Below are 21,238 nucleotides of genomic sequence, written 5' to 3' on the forward strand. Positions count from 1 at the left end.
CACACACACACACACACACACACACACACACACGCACACACATTCTCATTGACTGGTAAATGCTTCAGGGTTTAAGAGCTTGGAGAGATTCAAGGTCCACAGAAATATGGTGCATTCAGCCCGCTGTTTGTCTTCCGTGGGACAGGGGAGGACAGGGGAGGACAGGGGAGGACAGGGGAGGACAGGGGCGGACAGGGGAGGACAGGGGAGGACAGGGGAGGACAGGGGCGGACAGGGGTGGACAGGGGTGGACAGGGGAGGACAGGGGAGGACAGGGGAGGACAGGGGAGGACAGGGGAGGGCAGGGGAGGGCAGGGGAGGGCAGGGGAGGACAGGGGAGGACAGGGGAGGGCAGGGGAGGACAGGGGCGGACAGGGGAGGACAGGGGAGGACAGGGGAGGACAGGGGAGGACAGGGGCGGACAGGGGTGGACAGGGGAGGGCAGGGGAGGACAGGGGCGGACAGGGGTGGACAGGGGAGGACAGGGGAGGACAGGGGAGGACAGGGGCGGACAGGGGCGGACAGGGGAGGGCAGGGGAGGGCAGGGGAGGACAGGGGAGGACAGGGGCGGACAGGGGAGGACAGGGGAGGGCAGGGGAGGGCAGGGGAGGACAGGGGAGGACAGGGGCGGACAGGGGAGGACAGGGGAGGGCAGGGGAGGGCAGGGGAGGACAGGGGAGGACAGGGGAGGGCAGGGGAGGGCAGGGGAGGACAGGGGAGGACAGGGGAGGACAGGGGCGGACAGGGGAGGACAGGGGAGGGCAGGGGAGGGCAGGGGTGGACAGGGGAGGGCAGGGGAGGGCAGGGGAGGACAGGGGAGGACAGGGGCGGACAGGGGAGGACAGGGGAGGGCAGGGGAGGGCAGGGGTGGACAGGGGAGGGCAGGGGAGGGCAGGGGAGGGCAGGAAAGAAAAGCAGAGGAGAGAGGAGTTAAAGAAGGAAAGAAGGGATGTGAGGTTAAAGAAAGGGGAACAGAATGAGGAGAGGGAAGGAGAGAAGGGACAGGGGGAGGAAAAGAGAGGAGAGCAGATATGAGAGTTGAGACGAAGGGAGTCGAAGTGAGGGGGGAGTCAGAGGGACGAGAGGAAAGGGGGGATATTAGAAAACGGGATGAAGGGTTGAGTCACACAGATGTGTTGTGTACCACAGCTGATGGCATTTAACACAGACGTTACTGTTGTCGGAGCCACGAATGATGGACAGGTGTCATTCTGTAGTGATGTTAAGGTGACGGTTTATTTTGGAGTTGCTGGTTTTTGTTTATGGTATCATTTATTGTGTGGTCATGTTGAGTAGGGCTATAGCGGGGCACACATGGATATGGGCGGGGATGTTAAGCTCACCCGATCCCTGGCCTCTTATTTGGCTCGCGTTTCCTGCCCAGCCCTGCCCTGCCCTGCCCTGCCCTGCCCTGCCCTGCCCTGCCCAGCCCAGCACAGCCCTAACCTGCCCAGCCCTGCCCTGCCCTGCCCTGCCCTGCCCTGCCCAGCCCAGCACAGCCCTAACCTGCCCAGCCCTGCCCTGCCCTGCCCTGCCCTGCCCTGCCCAGCGCAGCCCTGCCCTGCCCTGCCCAGCCCTGCCCTAACCTGCCCAGCCCTGCCCTGCCCTGCCCTGCCCTGCCCAGCGCAGCCCTGCCCAGTCCTGCCCTGCCCAGCGGGACGCGAACCCGCACCGCCCGCACCGCGGGAGACCGCGCCGACCGCTCGGCTAGAGGGTCAGACCCGTCAGTCAAGGACCAACGTGTCCACTTATCCACGCGCGTTACAATACAATAGACCAGTGGTTCTCAACCTTTTTCGGGTCCTGGACCCCCTGCGTATTTTTGATCTACCCTGAGGACCCCTCCACCTGATCTTGGGGGAGGGGGGTTGCAGTTTGATAGAAACAGTAGAAACTGCCTTTTAAATTGCATTATAGCATTTATTCACTCTTTGGGGCAAAAATAAGAGCTTTCAGCTGTAACTTAGATATAGTTAACAAAACAGAATTCTTATGCAGTAACTTTCAGATATATGTAACAAAACAGAATATGTATTCAGTAACTTTCAGATATATGTAACAAGACAGAATATGTATTCAGTAACTTTCAGATATATGTAACAAAACAGAATATGTATTCAGTAACTTTCAGATATATGTAACAAAACAGAATATGTATTCAGTAACTTTCAGATATATGTAACAAAACAGAATATGTATTCAGTAACTTTCAGATATATGTAACAAAACAGAATATGTATTCAGTAACTTTCAGATATATGTAACAAAACAGAATATGTATTCAGTAACTTTCAGATATATGTAACAACAGAATTTTTATGCAGCAACTTTTAACAATGCAAACGGGAGCGAGATCTCTTATTAAAATACAATAAATGACACTTGTGAAACATGTAATTAGAGAAAAAAGTCCTGCTACCCTTTATAGTTTAGGTTGATAAAGGTCTCGGTCACATTTGAGTAAAATAATCCTATTTCTATAAATGTCATAGGATCTTTTTTTAAAGATATTTTATTTTCACGGACCCCTTGCAATTACACCACGGACCACTAGGGGTCCGCGGACCCCCGGTTGAGAAACACTGCAATAGACGTTAGGAGGAAGGAATTACAAATAACCAGCATGCTTTGCAGCTGTCTGTCAGACCGACGCGAGGGCTAAAAAGTCCCATGGGTGTGGGAGAACAGATTTGCCCGTAGTGACGACTGACAGACGAGGCCCCTGGAAAATGGCGGGAGAGGGTGTGCCGCGCCGCGCCGCGCCGCCATCTTGTTTGTTCTTTGGTCGCTGGGGTCTCTCTGGTTATGGGTTTGTTGCGCGTTATCGCGAGTCTGTCATCTTTTTAGTTAATAGAAAGTTAAACGTATTTTTTTTCTTTTTGGATCTCCGTGATTTTATTATTATTTTGCGCGTCAGACAAGTAACAGGCCCGACTTCAGCCTCTCGGCGACTCCTTTGTTCCCCGCAGTCGCCACAACTGCGCACAGGCTTTAATCCAGAGCCGCCATGACAGCGGTACAGCGGTACAGGTACGGTGGCGGCCTTTGTTTCAGCTTTATCATCACGCACCTGTCATCCTTGTTATCCCCGTCAGGCGGTGGCCTGGAGGGGGTATGGCGTTGGTGTGTGTGTGTGTGTGTGTGTGTGTGTGTGTGTGTGTGTGTGTGTGTGTGTGTGTGTGTGTGTGTGTGTGTGTGTGTGTGTGTCCGCGGCTAATCTCGCATACTGGACCCATCAGCCTAATATTTTTTTGTACACCGTGTAAACTACTAATAAGACACGTTAGCCCCCTAGCTAGGGTTAGCGCCGACCCTTTAGCCCCTAGCTAACGGGTCTGACCCTTTAGCCGAGCGGTCGGTGACGTCGCCTTGTGGTGCAGTACACCTCATATCGAATCCCGCACCGGGCAAGAAAATAACCGCTTACAACAGCTTCAACTGTATGATCCAACAAGTCCTCCAACCCATACGACCACATCGGTCGTTTGTCCTCTAATACGACCCACAGGAGCGTTTTCTAAATTAGCGCCCCCTCCATAGGGTGTCTGGGCTCAGCCTTAGAGATAGGGGGAGGAGCTCGGACATCCGGAGGGAGCTCGGAGCTTCGCGTTGAAAGGAGCCAGTTGAGGTGGTCTGGGCATGTGATCAGGACGCCTCCTGGGCGCCTTCCTTTGGAGGGTTTCCGGGCACGTCAGACTGGGAGGAGACCCAGAGCTCACTGGAGGGACTACATGTCCAATCTGGCCTGGGAACGCCTTGGGATCCCCCAGGAGGCGCTGGAGGGCCTTGCTGGGGAGAGGGACGTCTGCAGCGCCCTACTTAGCTTGCTGCCACCGCGACCCCACCCCGGAGAAGCGGCTGAAGATGATGAAATGGGTGGAGCACCGCAACAATGGAGATCCTTTTTCTTATACATTCCATTGTGGTAGAAAGTTCATGCAGTCCTTTTCTATACATCTACTCATATATTTTCGTAATGTGTGTGTGTGTGATGTTAGTGTGTGTGTGTGTGTGTGTGTGTGTGTGTGTGTGTGTGTGTGTGTGTGTGTGTGTTAGTTAGTGTAGATAGCGGGACCGAAAACTAAAGCACTTATGATCCTAATTCTTTTTGGAGGTGGTAGGTATTGTCTCAGAGAGTAAGGGAAAAATCCCGGAAAATTAAAATTATGCATAATAATGCATAAATATGCAAAATATGAATTTTTCTAAAAATGGCTAAAAATCACTTTTCTCGGCATTTCAGATGATTCTGAGCATCTTTGATTTTTTTCACCTATATAAAAAAAAAATTCTGGGATTTAGAAATGTTTTGGCATTATGCAAAATATATGCATTTTTGCAAAAATGCACTTATGATCCTCATTTTTTTTGGAGGTCTTAGGTATTGTTCCAGAGAGGACCAGAAAAATAGCAGAAAATTGAAATATAATTATAATAATTATGCAAAATATGCATTTTCTAAAAATGGCTAAAAACCACTTTTCTCAGCATTTCAGATGATTCTGAGCATTTGGGGGGAGGGAGTTGGAGTGGGGGGGGGTTTAAGGGCAGGGGGAAGGTGGTTAGCTGGCAGGATGAAGAGGAGTGAGATTTAGACGGGTGGATAACCACACCGCTATATTGTAGCGGGGTTCTTCTAGTACACAATATTTTCCCTTTGAAAATTAACATGTTAGCGAGAAGACATTTTAATTTGCTGTCAAAATAACTTATGAACGGCATGCATCACTTTAATAGTCAATCTTTCTTAATGAAAATGTTGCCTAAGCATGTACACTATTTAATTGCTATTGTTTGGTGTAGTATTAAGGGCTAAATTTGAGAACATGCAACAATTTATTATTATTAATATGTATTCATTAATTTTTTTGCTTGAATGACATTTCTGACGTTTCATGCCCAGAACTGGCATGTGGGAAGCGAGAACCGGAGAGCCAGGAGTGATGGCAACGTCACTTTCAGTGGATATGCAGTCACACCACGAAGACCCGTCGAGTTCACCCGCAGCGACAGCACCACATGCAGCATCCTCTTTAGGGCAGAGCAGGAAATAACGTTAACATTCGATCTCCAGCACACACGCTTACTTGTGTACCACCTTCCACACTTCAGACTGGCTACACTCTCACTAACCCCGCCCCACCTCCTCTCACTCTCACAAATTTTACATGCAGATACACGAAACGCTTTTTCAACAAGTTTATCACAAAAAATCATTCATTCATTCATCTTCAGCCGCTTCTCCGGGGTCGGGTCACGGTGGCATCAAGCTAAGTAGGGCACTACAGACACCCCTGTCCCCAGCAACGCCCTCCAGCTCCTCCTGGGGGATCCCAAGGTGTTCCCGGGCCAGATTGGACATGTAGTCCCTCCAGTGAGTTCTGGGGTCTACCCCGGGGTCTCCTCCCAGTTGGCTGTGCCCGGAAAACCTCCAAAGGAAGGCGCCCAGGAGGCATCCTGATCAGATGCCCGAGCCACCTCAACTGGCTCCTTTCAACGCGAAGGAGCAGCGGCTCTACTCCGAGCTCCCTCCGGATGTCCGAGCTCCTCACCCTATCTCTAAGACTGAGCCCAGACACCCTACGGAGGAAACTCATTTCAGCCGCTTGTATCCGGTATTCGGTCACTACCCAAAGCTTTATCACAAAAAGTGTCCCAAAAGTGATATATCTATGCACAGTCTGCACTTTGGGGTAGATGCCATTTGGGATCTTGGAACGACAGGTTCGAGGCCGTAGTCATAGATTTGTGGCTGTACTGGAAAAATCAATTTTGTGACAACGATATTTACGGGCAAATATTGGTTTAAAAGTTCTAAAATTTCTTTTATTTCTGTGGTTTCAAATTTGTTTGTGGTGTCTGAAACCATTTTGCAAGGAAAAATTCCAGGCAGCAAGTACACATTCATTCAACAAGCTCGCAGGTGTTTGGCAACAAATTTCACCTCAGAATATGATAGCAGGCCAGTAATGACTGCTGGAATATATCACCCTGCTTTCACTTTCCCTAAACAATTTTTGCACTTCTCAGCCCATGCTGCCGCTTACACTTCTTTCCAATCTTCTAATTTTACCAACATGTACTTAGCCTGAATATTTCCTGTAGTTTTTTCCCCCCTCTGCCATTAAGCATTTTTCTCCAATTCACTTTCATTTTTCTTCTGTCGCTCTCATCTGCCGTGCTTTTCTTTCCATCTCCCTCAGCATCCTTCAGAGCCCGTGTTGCACACATATCTGGCTTTTACGCTCATTAGGGACCCTGTGTGCAGAGCTTCTGCAAATGACACGTTTCTCAAAATGGTTTGTGGGTGTGCATGTTGGTGTGTCTGTCTCTTTGTGTGTCTGCGGTCTACGTGTTTTGTCAGTGTCTGTGTGTACGGAATGGCTTATGTACCTCTTGGCCGTCGCGGAATCCCACGGCTAAGTCGGTGTGAGTGAGTGAATGGCAATGAGATCATCTGTATCCCACCCCACTCCCTATCCATCTCATGCAATATTAATGACACTGTCTGTGTGTCTGTGTGTGTCATTCTGTGTGTGTCCGTGCGTGCCTGCGTTTGTGTGTGTGTGTGTGTGTGTGTGTGTGTGTGTGTGTGTGTGTGTGTGTGTGTGTGTGTGTGTGTGTGTGTGTGTGTGTGTATTTGGGTGAATTTATGCATCCACACGCTCAGGTGTATTTTACTGCCCTATACTTCCCTTCCTGCATCTCGTGCCAGGTGTGGCTCCATGAGTCCAATTATTCTAACAGGTCAACATCTATTGTAGTAAGCCATGTTATTTTTGTTCTATGCTCAATGACTAACGTTGTGTTTACGAAACGTGCACGGATAAACCGACAAGTCCTCCAACCCATACGACCACATAGGTCGTTTGTCCTCTCATACGACCCACAGGAGCATTTCCTAAATTAGCTCCCCTACCGGCGGCAGGAGGTATACCACAAATACTTTTCGCCTCTGTGCATTGTGGGTTTTTAAAACAATGTGCGAACAATAGATTATGTAGTAAGTGCGTTTTGTGTTGTTTGGCCGTCTAGTGTAGTAACTAAGATTGCCATTGGCAGTATGTTTACCTATGAATAACATTATAGGAGCTAACTTAACGTTAGCCAAAATTTAGAAAGTCAGCTAGCGTGGACATTATAACCGCTATGTGACATTAAACTTTTCTTTTGTTAATATTCCTTCTCACGAGAGCTTATGGAAGGGGATCGCTTATTGTTACAGGGAAAGTTACTACAATACTACTACTACTACTACTACCACTTTCGCTGATCATCCGTTTCCATCTCTTCCTGTCTTCTGCATCTTCCTCTGTCACACCAGCCACCTGCATGTCCTCCCTCACCACATCCTTAAACCTCCTCTTTGGCCTTCCTCTTCTCCCTGGCAGCTCCATATTCAGCATCCTTCTCCCAATATACACATGTCCACACATGTCCAAACCATTGCAATCTCGCCTCTCTTGCTTTGTCTCCAAACCGTCCAACTTGAGCGGTCCCTCTAATATACTCGTTCCTAATCCTGTCCTTCTTCGTCACTCCCAATGAAAATCTTATCATCTTCAACTCTGCCACCTCCAGCTCCACCTCCTGTCTTTTCATCACTGTCTCCAAACCATACAACATAGCTGGTCTCACTACCATCTTGTAAACATTCCCTTTAACTCTTGCTTGTACCCTTCTGTCACAAATCACTCCTGACACTCTTCTCCACCCACTCCACCCTGCCCACACTCTCTGGTTCACCTCTGTCCAGCCCTCCCCGTTACTTTGGACAGTTGACCCCAAGTATTTAAACTCATATGCCTTCCTCACCTCCACTCCTTGCATCCTCACCATTCCACTGTCCTCCCTCTCATTCACGCATAGGTATTCTGTCTTGCTCCTACTGAATTTCATTCCTCTTCTCTCCAGTGCATACCTCCACCTCTCCAGGCTCTCCTCATCCTGCACCCTACTCTCGCTACTGATCACAATGTCATCCGCGAACATCATTGTCCATGGAGACTCCTGCCTAATCTTGTTGGTCAACCTGTCCATCACCATTGCAAACAAGAAAGGGCTCAGAACCGATCCTTGATGTAATCCCACCTGCACCTTGAACCCATCTGTCATTCCAACCACACACCTCACCACTGTAACACTGCCCTCATACATATCCTGCACCACTCCTACATACTTCTCTGCAACTCCCGACTTCCTCATACAATATTACACCTCCTCTCTCGGCACCCTGTCGTATGCTTTCTCTAAATCTACAAAGACACAATCTAACTCCTTCTGGCCTTCTCTGTACTTCTCCATCAACATTCTCAGAGCAAACATCGCATCTGTGGTGCTCTTTCATGGCATGAAACTATACTGCTGCTGCTGATCATCACCTCTCCTCTTAACCTAGCTTCTGTTACTCTTTCCCATGTCTTCATGCTGTGGCTGATCAACTTTATACCGCTGTAGTTGCTGCAGTTCTGCACATCACCCTTGTTCTTGAAAATCTTGTTACAGGAAAAAGTAACGTATTATAATTACGGAAGACCGCGAGGAAGTAGCTTAAAACATAACTATAGGTCGTAATAAGCTGCTTGTACAAACGACCTAGGGGGTCGTTTTTTTATTTGGTGGAGGACAGTCTCGGATAAGTAGACTCGCTAGCCCTTGGCTAACGGATCATACTTTTTAGTCGACCAGTTAATGTAGTCGTCCGTGGCGCGGGAGACCTGGGTTCCCGGCTGCGGCGGTTCCCGGCTGTCCCCCAACTTCATTAGACTGGTGTCAGAAGTGGGCTGGTGAGACCATGAGGCCATAAGAAGCGCCTGTGAACAAAGCACCATTTTTAGATCCGGTATCCAGTTCTACTATAACACATCCATGGTAACAATAAGCGATCTCCTACCATAAGCTATCATGAGAAGGAATATTAATAAAAGGAGAGTTTGATGTCACATAGCGGTTATAATGTCCACGCTAGCTGACTTTCTAACTTTTGGCTAACGTTAAGTTAGTTCTTATAACGTTATTCATAGGTAAACATACTGCCAATAGCAATCTTAGTTACTATACTAGATGGCCAAACAACACAACAACGCACTGACTACATGTTCTATTGTTCTCACATTGTCCTAAAAACCCACAATGCACAGAGGTGAAAAGTATCTGTGGCATATCTCCTGCCGCCGATAGGGGCGCTAATTTAGGAAACGCTCCTGTGGGTCGTTGGAGGAATTGTTGGGATGTAATCATACAAGCTCGTGCCCTGACAAGATGATTGGATGAAGAAAATGAGAAGACGGTGTAATTCAGTCAGGTGTCACAAGTCATATCAAGAGCCTGGACCTGATGACTAACCTCCGGACCTGAAGCTCTCGGGAGCTCTTTGATATGGACAGGAGCACCTTTGTCCCGGCTGGCTCCCACCTCTCTCTGCACAGGGCGTGTCCAACCACATCACTGTCACGAGCGACAACTGGTGACACCTGCTTTATTGGATGACTTTATGGCTGAACTCTTGAAGAGCGATGTGATTGGTTGACATCGTGATCAAACTCAGTGACATGCATTTGATTAGATGACATTGTTGTTTGTTTCCGGTGGCTGAACATTGATTGCCTGACACCATGCTCGACCCAGCAGAGAGATCTAATTTACTTTGTTGGTTTTCCCATCGTTGTTTCGGATGGCAAGCATGACCTAACTTTGTTGTTGTAGGACTGACAGTTTAATTGCATTGTGTAATGTTTGCATAGACCTTTAAACTGATCAGCTTGGTGTTCTGTTTCCCATAGGATTAAAGAATGGGTGGATCAGATGCAGAGAGAGCTGGTAACTCTGGCAGACACAGCCAGCGCTGGGAAAAGTCTTACCCAGGTACTGTATATATGCCTTCATGTTATACACACACATACAGTATACATACATACACACATACACACATACATACATACATACATACATACATACATACATACATACATACACACACACACATACACACACACACACACACACACACACACACACACACACACACACACACATATATATACATACATACATACATACATATACATATATAGTATAATTAACCAATTAAGCAGATTTGATATTCAAAATGTAGCGCTTTAACTGTACTAGTAGTATAGTATATACATATCAATATATCAATACATCTACATCTATCTATCTATCTATCTATCTATCTATCTATCTATCTATCTATCTATCTATCTATCTATCTATCTATCTATCTATCTATCTATCTATCTATCTATCTATCTATCTATCTATCTATCGCTGTATCATTCTATCTATTTATCACTATCACTCTATCACTATCTGTTTATCTATCTATCTATCTATCTATCTATCTATCTATCTATCTATCTATCTATCTATCTATCTATCTGTTTGTATCTATCTATCTATCAGATAGATAGCTAGATAGATAGATAGATAAAGTATTCTGCTCTAAATTATCTTTACTTTTTTCTTGACAGTCAGTGACAGATGAAAATATAATGATATCTCAGAACCGAGACGTCTGAATTTACCAGGACACTAAAGTAATTTGTCAATTATTCAATTATTGGCATAGCTATGCCATTTAACACTGCTATATCTTTCTCTCTGGATCTCTGTAGATTTTTCTGGAAAACCAGAACCTCTACAGTGTGGAGCCAAATGACGCAGAGGAGCTGGTGGCCAGAGCAGCAACCAACATCGAGCAGCTGCTGCGGAAGAGGTCTGCTGCCCTGGAGGTATGACTTATCCTACTCGCAACAGACATCTATCCGTTAACAGGTTTTGTTGAGTAATGGGAAATTAGATTTCTGGTTCATCACCACTTCCGCATGGCACAGAGCAGCAGTAAATTCACACTCACTGGCTGTTATGGGAATCAACGTGTGCACAATGGCTGTGGCCAGATCTCTTCGTTCCTGAAAGATGAAATCACAAATGATAAATGCATCATCGCTGGTATTTCGACTTGTGCTATTGAGACACATTTTTCATCTTCAGCGATTTAGGAGTCGTTAAACTGAAAGCTGCAGTTCAGAAGATTGACATTTTTTGTTTCAATAACTGACACATATGTTAATATTGGAATTGCACTGCTATTTGGCCACTCTAAAACTCCAAATCCCATTTAAAAGGAAACAGTGCTGAGGCGTCTGGGTAGCGCAGCGGTCTAGTCCTTTGCCAGCCAACGTGGGTATCGCCGGTTCGAGTCCCCATGTTACTTCTGGCTTGGTCGGCCGTCCCTGCAGACATGATTAGCTGTGTATACGGTGGAAAGCTGGATGTGGGTATGTGTCCTGGTTGCTGCACTAATGCCTCTTCTGGTCGGTCGGGGCGCCTGTTTGGGGGGAGGGGGAACTGGGGCGAATAGCGTGATTCTCCCGCGCACCACGTCCCCCTAGTGAATCTCCTCACTGTCAGGTGAAAAGAAGCGGCTGGCGACTCCACATGTGTCGGAGGAGGCATGTGGTAGTGTGCAGCCCTCCCCGGATTGGCAGAGGGGGTGGAGCAGCGACCGGGATTTGCTCGGATGAGTGGGGTAGTTGGCTGGATACTGTTGGGGAGAACTTCACCTCACACCTCCTCACCTCACTTCACCTCCTCACCTAGGTCATCCATCAGGGCGCCCCTATAGGGTTTCAGTTGTGCATGTTTGTTTAAAGCATGGGGCGCTACTCCACATGCAGCTCCATGGTTCTCTGCTAACTGGAGATGTTGTGCCTTTCCATTGTCAAGAATCATTGATCATCTACAAAGCCACGATGTGCCCCGGTCCATAACATCAGTTTGTCGATGAATGCACCTAGGACTACTGCTACCCATAGGAGTAGCAGGATTTATTATGGAGGTTTACTCCTCTAGGTCCGCCGTGTTCTGCTCTGGTGTCTCCTGACAATGTTAACAGGATTACCGTGAGGAGGGTGTGGCTCTTCACCACGCACGGAGGGTCATTCATCATCGAGAGGCGATATTTTGTGCTTCACATGATGCTGGGGTGTATGGAGACCAGTCTAGGATGCCTCGAAAGGCCATTTAGGAAAGGTACTACTCCTATACTTAACCCCTTAACCCCAAATTGGGGGAGAAAAAAGGGGCAAATTAGAAAAAGAAAAAAGGAAAATGTTCTGTTTGGTCAGCAATCATCTCCAACGGTGGAACAAAGAAACATGGCTGAACATTGGCTTTAGCTTCTGATGATGCAGTATCTTGATCTTCCATAAGCTCGGTCCCACTATTTCTGCTTGTGCAGTGGAACTTTCCGTCTACTTCAACGCCACCACTACCATCTTTCCACATTTGGCTGCTTTTGTGAGGAAGTAGTAGGTGGATTACACATAACATAACATAACATAACATAACATAACATAACATAACATAACATAACATAACATAACATAATATAATATAACATAAAAAAGTCCCTTTAATGTACACTCATCAGCCGTGGCGTTTGTCCTGAATAATGGATGCACAAATAATAAATGTGTAACTATAATTTATTCGACTTACCATTACCATAATGGAGGAGACCCATTTTCTATCATTGGCTGGCTGTTATGAGTAACAACTCTTATTAAGACTTAATCTAAGATCTGGCATAACATCTGAAAAACTTGTGTAGGGTTCTGAAACGGCCAGCCAAATCTGGTCCCCTCCAAGACCACTGTGTTGCAGAGTTCGATATCCCATTAGAACCCACCATGATGTCCTCGCCTGTTTGGCAAATGGCGACAGTAAAAGCCTGTTTTTTCAATTATGGCCCTTTGCCCTTCTTTGGACTGCTCATTGCCAGCTCTAAGGGCGCTCACATAGTCTATTAGTACAGGGCACACACACTGTGCGGACGGACCACACCTTTTCATAGTCCAGCCGTACCAACGCATACTCAAAGTCTACATTTCCCACAATCTTTGTGCGTCGTTTTCCTTTTCCGCTGGAAGTTAGAGACTGTAAACAACATGGCGCTCTCTGCGGAAGAGGAAGAAGAGCTGCTCTGTTGCCAGGCTGTGTTGGAAAGAAAAACCTCGCGGAGGCGGTATGTTCGATCACTTCACGAAGGGAGGGGTAGAGAGGGGCAGTTCAGCATGTCAGTGAGGGATATGAGAAGTATGGATGAGGAAAAATATTGTCTCCATACTGTATGAAAGTTGTAAAGCCACGAAGAAGAAACTAAAGAAGGTGTCCGGTGCCACACGAAATGCGTGTCGATGTGGAAGAGTTTCATGCCGAGCCATGTTTTGTGTGACACCTGTACAGGAACGCTAGGTACGCGCGGTCACAAAAACTGAGCTTCGCGCGGACAGGGGCAGGTGGACGTCCGCTGAGGCGTCATTTTATTCCACATGGACCCCAGCGGAGTACGGTCCGTGTATGGTACGTCCATCCATTATCTGAACCGCTTATCCTGCTCCCAGGGTCGCGGGGATGCTGGAGCCTATCCCAGCAGTCATTGGGTGGCAGGCGGGGAGACACCCTGGACAGGCCGCTGGGCCATCTCACACACACACAAACACACACATACATTCACTGGCCTTAACAACAAATGAATGTGCATGAAAAATGCATAGAGAAACACGGGGTGGCACAGTGGTTAGTGCGTTCGCCTCACAGCAAGAAGGTCCTGGGTTTGAGTCCCGGGGTAGTCCAGCCTTGGGGGTTGTCCCGGGTCGTCCTCTGTGTGGAGTTTGCATGTTCTCCCTGTGTCTGTGTGGGTTTCCTCCAGGTGCTCTCGTTTCCCACCCAGTCCAAAGACATGTAGGCCAGGTGAATCGGCCGTACTAAGTTGTCCCTAGGTGTGTGTGTGTGTGTTGTTCCACTGTTCCTGCCTTCAAATATCTGGGAAGCGTACTATCTGACACCTGCACAATGGATGATGAGATCCAGCACCGCCTCAAACAAGCCTCAACATCTTTTGGTCGTCTAAGGAGAAAGGTTTTCCAGAACAACAACCTCAGTCTCCACACCAACGTGCTTGTTTACAGAGCAGTGTGCGTCTCCACACTACTCTATGCATGTGAGGCGTGGACCATCTACAGCCACCATCTCAGAAGCCTGGAGGCCTTCCATGTGAGATGTCTCCAGAGGATCCTCGGCATTACTTGGGAGGACAGAGTGCCACACACAGAGGTGTTGGAGCGGGCAGGCAGTTGCAGCGTGGAGTCTACCCTAAACCACCATCAACTCAGGTGGCTGGGCGTGCCATTCATATGCCCAGCCAACAACTCCCACGTAAATTCTTCTACGGCCAACTACACCGTGGTCAATGCGCTGCTGGTGGGCAGAAGAAGTGGTTCAAAGACCAAATGAAGACCACACTGAAAAGGTGCCAGATCAACCCCTCTTCTTTGGAGGAACTTGCCTCCTGCCACCACCATCTGGAGCTCTCACGTCTCACAGGGAGTGAAGTATATGGAAAACCCACAACACCATGTAGCAAAGCATGTGAAGAGGCGTGCTCACAAAGCAAAGCTACCCCTGCCTGCCCCCCCCCCCCAGCACCACTTTTACATGCCCGGTCTGCAGCTACAACTGTACATCCAGGATCGGTCTATTCAGCCACCAAAGGACTCAGAAATAGGAGAAGATGGTCATCATGTGATACGATGGACAACCAGCAAGCAAGTGTGTGTGTGTGTGTGTGTGTGTGTGGGGGGGGACTGTGTGATGGCCTGGTGGCCTGTCCAGGGTGTCTCCCTGCCTGCTGCCCAATGACTGCTGAGATAGGCTCCAGCATCCCCGCGAACCTGAGTAAGGATAAGCGGTTTGGATAATGGATAAATGGATGGTTGCTAACCTACCGGCAGTATTGGTAGATTGAACATAATAAACTGTGCCAGTGCAGTTTTGCAAATTAATATATCCCTTTTCCAAAGATTGAGCAACAGATTTTTTTCACCAAATTAACAAGTAGAAGCACCAATAGCTGAACCACCTCGTTAGATAGTAACAGTAAAAGAAATTAAAGAACATTTGATAGCATGACAGTTAGCCCCTACTAACCAGAGGAGGCGCTAGTGCAGCAGCCAAGACACATACCCACATCCGGCTTCCCACCCACAGACATGGCCAGTAGTGTCTGTAGGGGCGCCCGACCAAGCCGGATGTACCATGGGGATTCGAACCGGCGATCCCCGTGTTGGTAGGCAACGGAATAGACCGCTACGCTACTCAGACGCCTAGTTTTCATAAATTATTGTGTGATTGGTGAATATTCTCTATATGAGAGAGAGACCAGGACAGATGGGAGAAGCTAAACAGACTTACGGTATACCAGGGCCAAGTGACTAATACAGTCAGAGACAAGGAATACAAATTATCTTAGCGGTTAACAGATGTGATGTAATGCATTTCAATATTCCCAGTTGCACCTCCGAGATCGGAATAAGACATTGTCTGCCTTCGTAGGTGTTATTTTCATGGTGTTACGTTTCCTTTGATCCCCTTTTGGTTGAAGCTTGAACTTGGACATCTGATTTGAATTTCAACCCGATGTGACCTTTCACTGTTTGTCTAACCTTTGTCATCATTTCTGGCATAATACATGGTATAGTATAATGATTGATCGATGGCATCAATAGAGAGCGAGAGAGGACAGGAAGAAAGAGACAGAGAGAGAGGTGTTGGGCAGCTGAAGTTTTGCTCTTCCCAGCGGAGGAGTTTGGCCTCTGAGAGAGGCCATGTGAACCAGCGCTGCTCCTCCCTGGGCTCCCTCGCTGATGAAAATCCCTGGCTCGCCCCCGTCAGTCTTCATCATCCTCCCTCTCCCGCCCCTTCTGTCTCTCCGCTTCACACCATCTCTCCTCGATATTTTTTCCCTCCTCCCTTTTTTTCTTCCCCTGCACCTGTCTTTTCCCAACCTACGCTTTTTGGGTCTTTACCCTTCCCTCTACTCCACCCGCCTCCCCTGTCTCTCCCTCCTTCTCCCCTCCGCCAGTCTTTGTCTTTTGTCCCCTTCTTATCTTACTTACATTTCTCTGTTTTGTTCTCCCTTTTTTCTCTCCCTCTCTGACAAAAAGACTGCATTCAGTCCTTCCTCTCTCAGACAAAATAGTTACGCACGGTTAAATCTAACGGTGTGTTCACACCAAACGCGAAGCAATTTTTTCGCGCGGTGAGATTGCATACAAAGTCAAGGCAAAGACGCGAATAGACGCGTATTCGCGCTGGGCGTCTATTCGCATCTTTGCATTGACTTTGTATGTAATCTCACCGCGCGAAGAAATTGCTTCGCGTTTGGTGTGAACACAGCATAAGAAAGCATTTGGCAGACGAAAAGACTGCATTCAGTCCTTCCTCTCTCAGACAAAACAGTCATGCACGGTTAAATGTAAGATGTTCTCCCTCTGACCAGCCCTTATGTGGCAACGAGCCTGGTTCCAGTCTACACACACAGGTACGGTGTAGGAATGGCTGCCAAAGCGTGTTTACGAAAAAGCAGAGCACTGAGACTTAGATCTCTCTTCTGCAGTGTGCCAAGTGTTAATGAGAGCTTTGACCCTGGGGAAGTTCTCTCTCTCTCTCTCTCTCTCTCTCTCTCTCTCTCTCTCTCTCTCTCTCTCTCTCTCTCTGAGCAGAACTGGGTCAGAGGCGCTCATCAGGAGTTTGAACTGTTTTTTTATACATTCACACAGAGTTCACAGCGCTCCACATCTGCCTTCATAACACATTGTCATTATTTTCTTATTAGTAAGGAAAACGGTATTTGCGGATGGGCACATCTCTCTGCAAGTGTCTGCTTTACATGTGGAAGTGCCTTGATGCATGCCCAGTAATCCAGGTTAGAAAATCAAAGAGGGTTGGATCAGTTCATCTGGACACAACGTTTATTGACAGATACGTTTCATCACTGAGCTAAGTGACTTCGTCAGTCTAAACTAAGTGGAGGTATCCCCACCCTTATAAACAATACAGTACAGGCTGTCCGGGTAGCATAGCGGTCTATTCCGTTACCTACCAACACGGGGATTGCCGGTTCGAATCCCCATGTTACCAACGGCTTGGCCGTGTCTGTGGGTGGGCAGCCGGATGTGGGTATGTGTCCTGGTCGCTGTAGTAGTGCCTCCTCTGGTCGATCCGGGCGCCTGTTCGGGGGGGAGGGGGAACTTGGGGAAATAGCGTGATCCTCCCACGCGATACGTCCCCCTGGCGAAACTCCTCACTGTCCGGTGAAAAGAAGCAGCTGGCGAGTCCACGTGTATCAGAGGAGGCATGCGGTAGTCTGCAGCCCTACCCGGGTTGGCGGAGGGGGTGGAGCAGTGACGGCTCAGAAGAGTGGGGAAATTGGCCAAGTACAATTGGGGAGAAAAAGTGGGGCAAAATCTAAAAAAATCACAATACAGTTAAGAGGGAATGACCATCCCTGAACGGGGAGGGGAGTACATCTGTCACCATCTTAAAATGCTGTGATTGCAATGATTCCCAAATCCTCTGTGACTAGTGCACATGGCCATTGAAACTGTAGTTAATGGTCACACCCATATTTGCATATGAAGCTGGTCGTTGGTTTCAGTCATAAGTACTGTACTGTAGTCTTTATAAGGGTGGGGACACCTGCAATCAGTTTAGACTGAAGAGGTCACTTACTAGATGATGATGAAACATTGTGTCCAGATGAAGTGGTTCCACCTTCTTTGATGCAAATGGAAAATAAACACAACGGTGCCCGTGTCCTTTCTTTAACAGCACGGCGATGGTGACGGTGGGGGATGGCTGCCCCCATAGTTTGGTGATAGCACTCTGGCGAGCCCTCCGACATCGATCACTCCTCAGTCTCTATTGCCTCTTTGTGTGTCATCCTCTCTTCCCTGGTCGGGTAACCTTAGGGCACACCAATATTGGATTCTCTGTCCCAAGACGGATAAATGGGTTGATAAAAAGATGAAAAGGTGACGAGAGAGAGGGAGAAATGATGGATGCGTGCACTGATGGATAGACTGTAGACAAATGGATGCAGCGAATAGAAAAGCAATTGGGGGGGAAAAAAACTAAAAAAAGATATTTTATCGTGGGTGTCTCTAGGCCTTCACACTGAACTTTGTTAAAACAGTCACAAAATAAGCGTCAGAGCAAAACCCACTCACACATGCTGACGTGTAAATACGGGCTAGCCCCACCATCATAAAGTCCTTCAATCCATACGACCACATCGATCATTTGTTCCTACCCTCTAATACGACCGACAGGAGCGTTTCCTAAATTAGCGCCCCTACCGGCTGCAGGAGATATGCCACAGATACTTTTGGCCTCTGTGCGTTGTGGGTTTTTATCTACTTGTTGACATCCTTTTTACAACAGGCTAATAAAGGTAAGTCGTCAGTAAATAGAGATAAAAACAATTTGAGATCAATAGAATAGGTAGTCAGTGCGTTTTTGTGTTGTTTCGCCATCCCAGTGGCAGCTGGCCAGTACAGGGCGCTGGGGCGCCGCCCCCTTCAAACATCAAAAGATGAAAATCTACGTAAACGTGTTTAGTTGTGTAATGCAAATAATTATGAAATAAAAGTGTTTTCAGTCTGGGAGCGCCTGTCAGCAGCATTAAATATTGGTTCAAAAGGTATTTGGGTGGTTCCTGTCTGAATACATATACTTCCTGTCTGAATACATATACTTCCTGGGTGAGGGGCACTGGCCAAACCATACCTTATGTAAGCCCTCAAACTTGTGGCGAGCAGGTGACCTGAGGCTGCTGTCTGATTGGCTTCTTCAGATTTTCCAGGGGGCGCAGTTCTGTGTTGCCCCAGACACTCCCACTTTTATTGGCAGTGAATTTGTATTGTTTTACTGTTTTTTGATCTAATGTGATTGGGTAATTCTAGTGGCTGTCAATCATGTTCACACCCACCACGATGCCTCGTCTCGACTGTCAATCATCCACCGTCTACCAACCCTGATAAAATCTATAGGCTACATGGTCCTTTTTAACAACTCTGTGACTGTGTGGTCATTAAGGCAGCTGTCAGGTGTGCTGCGCCAAGGTAAACTGCGCCCCTCTCCAAATTTTTAGCACCAGCCGCCGCTGATCGTAAGTAAGATTGCTATTGGCAGTATGTTTACCTATGAATGATGTCATAAGAGCTAACTTAACGTTAGCCAAAAGTTAGAAAGTCAGCTAGCGTGGACATTATAACCACTATGTGACATTAAACTTTGCTTTTATTAATATTCCTTCTCATGAGAGCTTATGGAAGGAGATGCTTATTGTTACAGGGAAAGTGACGTGTTATGATTACGGAGGACCGCGAGGGAGTAGTTGAACTCCTGAGACCCTGCGGCCTCATGTGAGGACAAGCTGCACATGCACATTTCGTCATTTAGACATTATTTACCACTAGAGGTCGCTTAACTTTAAAAGGTAACTATAGGTCGTAATAAGCTGCTTGTACAAACGACCTACGGGGTCATTTTTTTGGTGGACGACAGTCTCGTCCATCCATCCATCTCTGCTGACTAAGTTTCCAAGACAAGTGGACATACATAATATTTCGAAAGAAAATATGGCTCTCTGCAGCTCGGAGTTGCTTTCTTCTTCGGTGCTTTTGATATTGGGCAGCCAGTGACTCTTTTGATGTCAGTATAAATGGAGAACGCCTGAGGCACTTCAGCCACTTTCATTTAGTTTTTAACTAATTTAAAACTTTCAAAAGCCCCCCCCCCTTCTGTCTCTCTCTCTCTCTGCCTGTCTCTCTTTGTCTCTCTCTCTCTCTGTCTTTGTCCCTCTCTGTCTGTCCATCTCTTTGTCCCTCTCTCTGCCTCTTTCTCTTTCGCTGTCTCTTTGTCCCTCTCTCTGTCTGTCTGTCTGTCTGTCTCTTTGTCCTGCTCTCTGCCTGTACGTCTGTCTCTCTCACTCTCTCTTTGTCCCTCTCTGTCTGTCCATCTTTGTCCCTCTCTCTGCCTCTTTCTCTTTCGCTGTTTCTTTGTCCCTCTCTCTGTCTGTCTGTCTGTCTGTCTGTCTGTCTGTCTGTCTCACTCTCTCTTTGTCCCTCTCTCTGCCTGTCTGGCTCTCTGTCTTTCTCTCTCACTCTGTCTGTCTCTTTGTCCCTCTCTGTCTGTCCATCTCTTTGTCCCTCTCTCTGCCTTTCTCGCTCTCTGCCTCTTTCTCTTTCGCTGTCTCTTTGTCCCTCTGTCTGTCTGTCTGTCTGTCTCTTTGTCCTGCTCTCTGTCTGTCCGTCTGTCTCTCCCACTCTCTCTTTGTCCCTCTCTCTGCCTGTCTGGCTCTGTCTCTCTCTTTCCATCTGTCTCTTTGTCCTTCCTTTTAAAAAAGACCTCTTTGGATGTTTTAATGTAAAGCAGTTACTTATGTTGATGTTGTGAAATGGACATGTCATTGTTGAAGCTTTGTTTTATGTAAAATAATGAGTTGTTTAAAATTCAAAAATACTCTCTCTCGCTTTCTCTCTCTCTCGCTCTCTCTCTCTCAAATTCAGATTCAAATGGTTTTATTGGTATGACAAATAGACACTTGTATTGCTAGTCAAGTTTCTCGAAGGGTTTCCTTGACCTACAGGAACGGCGAGGACCTTCATACCCTATTTCCTTCTCCCTAACATCAGGCTCAGTATCGGGCAGCTGAGGGGGCTGCTCAGCTTCACCCCCCCCCCTCGACAGCTTGTGGTCGTTGTACCCGGTCCTCAGGCTCTGTATACGGTGGCTGAGTTGACTGCTCAGCTCCATAGCCGTCGGTGTCCCAGTCAGCCACGGGGTTTTGCCGCTGGTCTTCATTGAGCAGGTGGCGTCTGTCTGACTCTCTTCTTAGTAATAGGTGGTCCACATGACGTCTAAGCACCTGGCCTTCCACCTCGACCCTGTAGGAGAGAGGACCTGTGCTGGTCACCAACCTGGGTAGCCATTTCTTATGGCTTGTGAAATCCCTTACCCACATTTCTGCACCTGATGCCAGTGTTCTGGTGGGCCTGGTGCTGATTTTTCTACAGATCTCTCTCTCTCTCTCTCTCTCTCTCTCTCTCTCTCTCTCTCTCTCTCTCTCTCTCTCTCTCTCTCTCTCTCTCTCTCTCATTCAACTCTGCATGACGGATGAACGTAGAGGGGCCAAAGTTAACCTAGCCACAGGTGTACGTACTACAGATATGACAAGTCTGTGTGCATACATGTGTATGTATAATATTAATGAATGCTCTGTCTTACTTCTATGTTACTGTATGTAACGTTTTATAATTACTGATTTAACAGCTCTTACCAGTTCAAGGACATGCTGTCTCTCTCTTGC

The 21,238-nt window shown here is 47.5% G+C and overlaps 1 protein-coding gene across 1 annotated transcript in view; it reads left to right on the forward strand.

The window, feature by feature from the left end:
- The first annotated feature begins 1,314 nt into the window (after positions 1-1,314).
- The window catches only part of LOC130114638 (voltage-dependent calcium channel subunit alpha-2/delta-1), a 116,538-nt gene continuing 96,614 nt past the window's right edge, over positions 1,315-21,238 (forward strand). The window contains exons 1-4 of the mRNA XM_056282499.1: positions 1,315-1,533; positions 1,575-1,714; positions 9,783-9,864; positions 10,638-10,754. Of these exons, the coding sequence (XP_056138474.1) occupies positions 1,315-1,533; positions 1,575-1,714; positions 9,783-9,864; positions 10,638-10,754 (558 nt within the window). The remainder of the gene's footprint in view (positions 1,534-1,574; positions 1,715-9,782; positions 9,865-10,637; positions 10,755-21,238) is intronic.

Source organism: Lampris incognitus, chromosome 6 (genome assembly GCF_029633865.1).
Source record: "Lampris incognitus isolate fLamInc1 chromosome 6, fLamInc1.hap2, whole genome shotgun sequence".
Lineage (NCBI taxonomy): Eukaryota > Metazoa > Chordata > Actinopteri > Lampriformes > Lampridae > Lampris > Lampris incognitus.